Source organism: Cladosporium halotolerans, assembly GCF_011745625.1.
Source record: "Cladosporium halotolerans strain TM138-S3 chromosome Unknown Sca78, whole genome shotgun sequence".
NCBI classification, from domain to species: domain Eukaryota; kingdom Fungi; phylum Ascomycota; class Dothideomycetes; order Cladosporiales; family Cladosporiaceae; genus Cladosporium; species Cladosporium halotolerans.
Genome location: NW_027191529.1, coordinates 3,748 through 11,398, shown reverse-complemented (window position 1 = coordinate 11,398; position 7,651 = coordinate 3,748). Strand labels below are relative to the sequence as shown.

The window sequence follows — 7,651 nt, the reverse complement described above, 5'->3', positions numbered from 1 at the left end:
TCGCGTCTTTCATGTTTCACCGTATGAAAGCTTTGAATACGTGGTAGCTTCCTAGGACACTGTGACTATGTCGATCCGCACACAGAGACGCGATAGCAAAGACTTTCCCCCAACCGGTTTTGAGAGGCTAGTCGGAAATGACTCTCTTGATCGCAAAACGGGAATCCTTACAGGGAGAGGGCGAAAAGCATTCGCCGGGCCAGGTGTGGAAAAGAGCATTCCGCAGATAATTTTTGATCTCGACTGCATGGAGCGTATCCTTGCATGCTCTGGTTTGAGGCCAAAGACTATGAGAAACATCATCAAAAATTCGGGCTTTGACAATGAGCATGAGGACATCCTGATTCGAGGAAGGTTCGGCCCTACCTTTCTTGAAGAGCTTGTTGACGACAGCGTCGAATTACTCGCGGTGATGCACGATTGTGAAGTCTTGTTGACGGGCTCTCGTGCCGCGAAATACTTCTGGCCCAGATTCGATACATCGGAATCCGACTGGGATTTTCTCACTCACCCGCATCCTCTCTGTTGGCTCACGTTCGCTGTCTACTTGTCTTCTATTGGTGCCACTTGGCAGTTTCCAGACAACCTCAGAGACGATGACGAACCGCCGTCGATTTACGAAACTCAGTCGTTGAGAGGTACGATTGAGCACAACGGCAAGCGGCAAAAGCTACACCTAATAGCCCATCTCGAGAATCAAGAGAGCTCCACACAACTGATACTCGACTTTCATTCCTCCTTCGTCCAGTGTTTCATTTCTGGCTTTGGAGCGGTCTCCATGTATGGCAATCTGACAACTTCAGGGTTGTCCAGAGTATGGGAGCCTGAAGATTGGTTTAAAGAAAGCGTACGTGAGGCCAACCAAGCAGCGGTCGACAAGTATCTCAGTCGAGGAATACGATACGTCAGAAGATCAGAATCACCTGGCCTCTCGCACATTGTGCCGGTCCCAAAGCGTCGATATCTCGGGGACTCATCGACAATTTGTATCTCTTTTGAAGACTTTGTCAGAGAGTCTCTGAAGCGGAAAGACACGGCTTGTGGTAGTATAGACATTCGTGTGAAGATGATTCGTCAAGACTTTCGCATGCTCAGTACTGTGCGGTGGTGGGAGAGGCATTGCAAACCCTTCCACTCGAACTTGGATTCGCGCCATTTAGACCCCCAATTTGGGGAGAGCTACACTGCCAGGGAACAACTGAGAAATGGTGTTGTGTCAAATGGGCAAGAATTCGCGATGCTTGTTCAGATCGCAGAATGTACGGGATGCGATGCTTTTGGATCAGAAAAGCATTTCTGCATCGAGCACGAACGTGAGGCGCGCGTACATGGTGAGTTGCTGTCATTTTTCTGCGAGCGCATTCAGTACTGTGGGTTTGGTACAGGCAGTGTATTTGGGCATGACAGACGGAATTGGAGTGATCGTACAAGGTACCCGTACATTTGATTTTCTGATTTTTCTTTCGGCATCTTGAGACATTCATAAGTCTCAGAGCCCTTGTACCAACGTGAGACTCGAACTTATTTTCCGTAGCGAGACATCTGGTCCCAGTTTGGCCACATTAACGTTAGAATCAATGAGACTTCCGAAAGAGAGAAGGAGCCGAGCGGTGATTGCTCAAAGTGTGCGCAAGATGGAGCAGGGGGGATGGTATAGCGGAGAGGGGTGCGCACTGACGGCAGTGGTGACGATGGTCGGTCTGGCAGTCATTGCAGATTTCGGGGCTCGGCATGCTCTAACGACCCATCTGCGAAGTGACAAATCTACCGAGCAGGATACTGTAGGATTCAATTAACGTTACCGTCGCATTCCTAATGTACGGTATGATGGTGCGACTCTGAATTATCTTCCAAACTTCCCACCAATTTTCTCCTGTACTTCTCTAAATTTATGCTTTAAAGCGATCTCTTTCTCGCAGCGTGACGGGTCATGCTGACCTTGGCAACTCCTGCCGTGATGATACCTTGTCTTGATGCTACAAAGTCGAAAAGATGGAGGATGTGGAGAAAACCCTATGGAACATCAAGCTTAACCCTAACCCTACCCAATAAATTATCGTAGGTAATTGTTACAATGGAGAATGGGCTGCATCCATGACTCGCAGAGAATTCACATGCGAATTCACGTGTGGAAGGGGCGCCATTGCACCATTCTCAAAGCGGAAGATTGACTGTTCGACAATCATGCACCCATGCAGATAATATCGGCTTAGAAGGCCGCAAGGCGCCACAAATGGCCTTGTGGCCGGAAGTTCTACCATTACTGGACGTAGGCGTTGGACTAGATCGTCCGGCTGCAAAGATGAAGCTGTCTAGCAGCATGAGTGGGCACGCCATGACAATTTCCGTAGTGACCGCCATAATTCCAAGAAACATCGACCGCTAGTTCTTCGACGAATCTCGAGATAAACATAAGGCGGACCTTCCTTATTCCCTTCTGCACCCTAACGCCACCGCAGTGCTAACAAAACTTCATCGACAGCCGTGCAGAACAATGGGCATCAACGATCTTCCAGCAGAGATACTTCACCACATCCTGACGCAAGCTGTCAGTGCTAACGGAGCAAACGGAGTCCGCTTCACATATGGTTTTCGCTCCTCTTTCGAGTCGCGGTCGCCAAGGGTCGATAGATACGTGCGGAGTCCATCGCGCGACGACTTTGTCTCAATAGACGCTGCCCAAGCCATCAGACGAGTTTGCAGAGGTTGGGGCCACTGGGTCGTCCGCCAGACTTTTCAGCACATTCGTGAGCAACGCCCTGTGGGCAACGAGCGCTGGGCTGACTTGACGTCCTGCCGCGCGAAATACCCGCTGTACGAGCTGGTTGATGCTCCCAGAGGGACCATTGTGAAACGCGATGCCCACCTCAACTTGAGAAAGACGTACGAGCTCCTGACTCACTCCTCCGCGGTCTCGCTGCACGTTCGGCGTCTTTGGTTTGACGGTTTCTACACCGTCGCGACGGACGTTTGGATTTCTTCAATCGTGCGGGCTTGTCCCAACTTGGAGTCCCTGACCGTGCCCTGGACACTGCTCCGACGCGGACGTCCAGAACACTGGGTGGACTTACTCCGACCATCAAACTCCGATGGCAGAGCGCTGCGATCGCTAGAAGTTCGAAGCTCGCACTTGACCGCTGATGAGATACATCAATTGTATCCAACGAACGTATCGGATCCTCTCAAAGACCCGCGGGTAAGCTTTCATCGGCTCCGGCGACTTCGACTGTCGGGTGACACGCAAGTGTTTCCGGTGACCGACAACGATCTTTTGGCCATCGCGAAGACCGCCACGAATCTGGAAAATCTCCAAGTCACTGGAGGCTCAAGCATCTCAATTGATGGGGTCATGACCGTCGCAAAGTCTTCGGAGCAATCGTTACATCTCCTGGAGTATAGGCCACTGCCGGGCGCGACGGATAAAGTCTGCCACCTTTCAGGTGGTGGTGAGGCACACAATTGCACTGCGATTAGTGCCTTGCCGAAACTTGTGGAGCTCGACATCTCGCTCCCTTCAGTCTGTGCGAATTTGTTCGGGAATGCGGCAAGCATCTGGAGAGAGACATGTAACGTACGCTCTGACAAAATGTGCCACGAACTGCCTGAAGACCAAGCACAAGACAAAGCCCAACGCCTGGCGCAGCTTCTGGATTCGGCACGCTTGCTAGTGAATGAACGCGCGCGTCTAAGGAATAATTTGACAATCGAGATCGTACTCTTTGGTCTAAGGTTTTGTACCGACCAAGCCTTGGTGGAGGAGCTCCCGTCGTCAATGGTAACGATGATGGGTAGCAACGCTCACGGATTTGGGTCACAGTGGCCAACGGAGGACAGACCGACACCTGAGATGGGGAAACTCGGCAGTGTCATGTTCAATGAGGACCTCCTCTTGAGAGCCATGTCAGGACAACGCTTTCGTTTACAGCGGTTCCAGTAGACAGGAACATTGACTTGCCATCATCTCAATCTGGGCGAAAGCATAATGTGATAACTTATTAGGTCGACTCGTGTGGTGAAGCAGATGATAATAACCATGCGACGATGACTGGCTAACGTTAGCATCTCATCCTCTCGAAGTCCAGCTTGTGCTTATGTGGACTGCCGCTGTAAGCTGTGGGCTTAGAAATTTGAAGTTCCCCTTGATTCCCCATTGCCTTCACGCCTTGCGGTCGCCGCTACGGATCTGCGAATCGTCACCATCTCAGGAGATGACAACCCGAGGTCAATGACACACCGGCTCCACGGCTGCGCCGACGGCGCGTACCCTCTCCACATTCACAAGTACGAGCGGATCAGTGGCCTGCGCTGAGGCGACACCCAACTGACTTGGTCCTTCTAACCGTTGGGAGCCGCCTCGAAATTTGATCCTGCTGGGGTCTTTTCTGACGGCTGCAAGGGCATCGCGCTGGTCACCGGATGTTGCGGGTGCCATGGAGATTCTCTTCAGGGGCTTCTAGTAGTATGATACGGTCAATTCGACGAACTCGTGTTCACCCAGGTCTCTCCTGACAACTAGCTCCAGTGTCTTGCAAGCCGTAACCGCGAGTCGAGGATGGCAAAGCCGTATCTTCGATGAAGATAGAGATGGCAACAATCAGGTCACTGCCTGAAGCAATAGCCCGGAAGTGTGAACAAGTATACGATACATAGGAAATCGCATGAAATGGATGGTGTGTATGCCTCAAGATGACGATTGCACCGTCCCCTGGGATGTGCTAGGACTTGGACACGGGCATCAAATGCTGATCCAGCGAGCTTTGACAGGCATCGATGTAGGGCCTGGTCGCAATGTGAACCTCGCAGAGCCCAGGGGTGGGACCTTGCGTGGTGAGGCGACAATCCGGGCACATCCCGCGATGCAATCGCTGTATAAAAAAAAAAACGCAGGCGCCTTCGGGGGCCAGACTTGGCCGGAGGGGGGTGCCGCTCGTATGGACAGGCGTACAACGGAAGGCCTCAGGACGGAGATCAGGAATCCAAAGGGCGAGAAAGGTCTCCGGCACCCACCACATATGTTACACATCGACTCATGTCTCTTTGGACCACAAACTGTGTATCTCTCTGAACTAGGCGGTGGCATCGCTGCAGGGATGGCCTTACTGCTTGTATATCGCGTGACAGCGTTTGTTGTCCTCGTATGTTTTTCTTCGTTCTCTGTCGCTGTCCCAAACCTTCTACAACCACTTCCTCCGGACCAAACTTTCACATCAGCAACTTCGGTTTCATCAAGCGTAAGCCATGGATCCCAAGCTGATCAAGCTTCTCAGCAAAATGGTTACCGTAATGTGGCCTACTATGTTGTCAGTTGAACTTTTCTCAGCGGCACGGCCTCGATACGTACTGACTGAAACGCAGAACTGGGCGATTTATGCCCGCAATCACCAGCCCCAGGATATCCCTGTCAACAATCTTACCCACGTGCTATACGCGTTTGCCAACGTTCGTCCAGAGACGGGAGAAGTGTACTTGACAGACAGCTGGTCTGACACTGACAAACACTATCCGGACGATTCTTGGAATGATGGAGATGGGAATCTCTATGGCTGTCTGAAGCAATTATATCTCCACAAAAAACGCAACAGAAACCTCAAGGTCCTCCTGTCGATCGGAGGATGGTCACACAGCTCGAATTTCGCCACGCCAGCCTCATCACCCGCTGGTAGGGAGAAGTTTGCACAGACTGCCGTGGCCTTACTGAAAGATCTCCCCTTCGACGGCCTCGACGTGGATTGGGAATACCCAGAAACTCCGCAGGAAGGGTCTGATCTCGTCGCCCTTCCTGCCGCTACCCGGCATGAGATGGACGAGTACGCCATCTCCCTGGCATCGAAGCCACACTTGCTGTTGACAGCTGCTTCTCCGGCCGGACCCAAGCACTTCCCGAACATGCCCTTTGGCGATTTGGACCCGTACCTCGACTTTTGGAATCTCATGGCCTACGACTACGCCGGCTCGTGGGATACAGTCGCTGGTCACCAAGCCAACATCTTCTTGTCGAATTCAACGCCGGCAGCAACGTCTTTTAACACAGACGCAGCAGTGGTGCACTATAAAGAGCAAGGAGTACCTGCAGGAAAGATCGTGCTGGGCATGCCGCTATACGGCCGCGCGTTTCAGAATACTGATGGGCCGGGTACTGCATTCAATGGCGTTGGGGAGGGAAGCATTCCTGGAGAAAATGGAGTGTGGACGTACAAGGTAAGATTTTGCCATTTATACATCAAACGTTGACATGGAACCATTCTCGATCTTTTCTATGAACAAGAAAGGCTTCAGGCACACTGACCTGGTAATTAGGCTCTCCCTCAGCCCGGCGCAGAGGTTTTCGAAGACGCGCAAGCCGCTGCGTCGTGGTCTTACGACGAAACATCGAAGACTATGATCTCATACGATACGCCGGAGATGGTGCGTCAGAAGGTCGAGTACATCAAAAGCACCGGACTTGGAGGAGCTATGTTCTGGGAGACCTCAGGCGATCGCCCATGCACAGCCGAAGAAAGTTTGATTAATGTTGCTGCGACCCAACTCAGCCACGGAGAAATCTGTCGCCTTGAAAGCAGCGACAATTGCCTCGATTACCCTGGAAGTAAATATGAGAACTTGAAAAGAGGGATGCCCAGTGAGTAGAGGCAACAAGGCCGAATGCCTCAATGCATGGATGATTCAATTTGTGGCGATGATCTGTTCGAAATTATGGTGGATCGTGGTATACGGTATGGGACCGACGGCCAGAGAGGAGTGATTTCCGGTCTGATGGGCTTCTCCGTTGGGATAACCACAGTGTACGCAGCGTTACGTACAATGTAACAGTCTGTTGCCCTTTCGGTGCTTGGAGTTGGGCGGATTGAATGCCATGCCTTGTCTTGCCTTGCACCAAAAAATGATATCTCTCCACTCATCAAATGGTACAGTACTGTCCACCAAGACTCCCCCCACCACTCTTTCCCTTGATAACATGCAGCTTGCAGGTCATATCGTATAACGCCATTGCCAAAATCAAAAGCTCGTTTGCGACGAGGGGCACACCGTGCCATGCCTGAGCGGGTCAAATTGCGTCGGGACTCACGTCCTCGCTCCATCAGTTCAGCGAATTAACGTAAATTTTGTAAATATCATCCCTTCCCGTTCGCTTCTTGCAGACTCCTCGCTCTCTCTTTCATTTTTTCGAAGCTCAGCAAGTTAGCGCCATGTCTGATCATAATGTAACCAGTACCACCACGAGCAGTGCCGGCAACTCTGTCAGTAGCAGTAGCGACGGCAGAAGTGGTATGTCAAGCTTTCTTGTGACAGCGCGCCTTTACTAATGGCAGAGACAAATAGACCTGTCTTACACTTCAGACTAGGAGATCGAAGGGTCGCCTGCTCCACCACCCGAGGAGGTGACCGTCTCCGAGGCGATCGAAGATGCACCTGGGCCCGAATTGAGGGAGCTAATCAGAAGTGTCTGGCATCAATTCGCAAATGCCAGATCAATCATTGACGACGCGCTTCGGAGACCAAATGATAAGAGTCCACGAATGATGCGTAAAGCTTTCGAGTAATGCCGCAATTGTCACGAGTACTACGACGTCGACCTGAACGCTTTAGGCGTTTGCAGGTATCATTCTGGTGGGGGGTCAGACGTATGCAATTAGACAAGGCTTCAAGCTAA

At 51.6% G+C, this 7,651-nt stretch overlaps 1 protein-coding gene across 1 annotated transcript; it reads left to right on the top strand.

Annotated features, from left to right (window-relative positions):
- Positions 1–5,090: 5,090 nt before the first annotated feature.
- Positions 5,091–6,864, top strand: WHR41_09393 (uncharacterized protein; the record flags this gene model as incomplete). The annotated part of the gene is made up of 4 exons (XM_069377996.1): positions 5,091–5,135; positions 5,268–5,300; positions 5,356–6,198; positions 6,298–6,864. 4 exons carry the CDS (start codon positions 5,091–5,093, stop codon positions 6,625–6,627), a joined length of 1,251 nt encoding a protein of 416 aa, XP_069225132.1. The 3' UTR covers positions 6,628–6,864.
- Between the last annotated feature and the right edge of the window lie 787 nt (positions 6,865–7,651).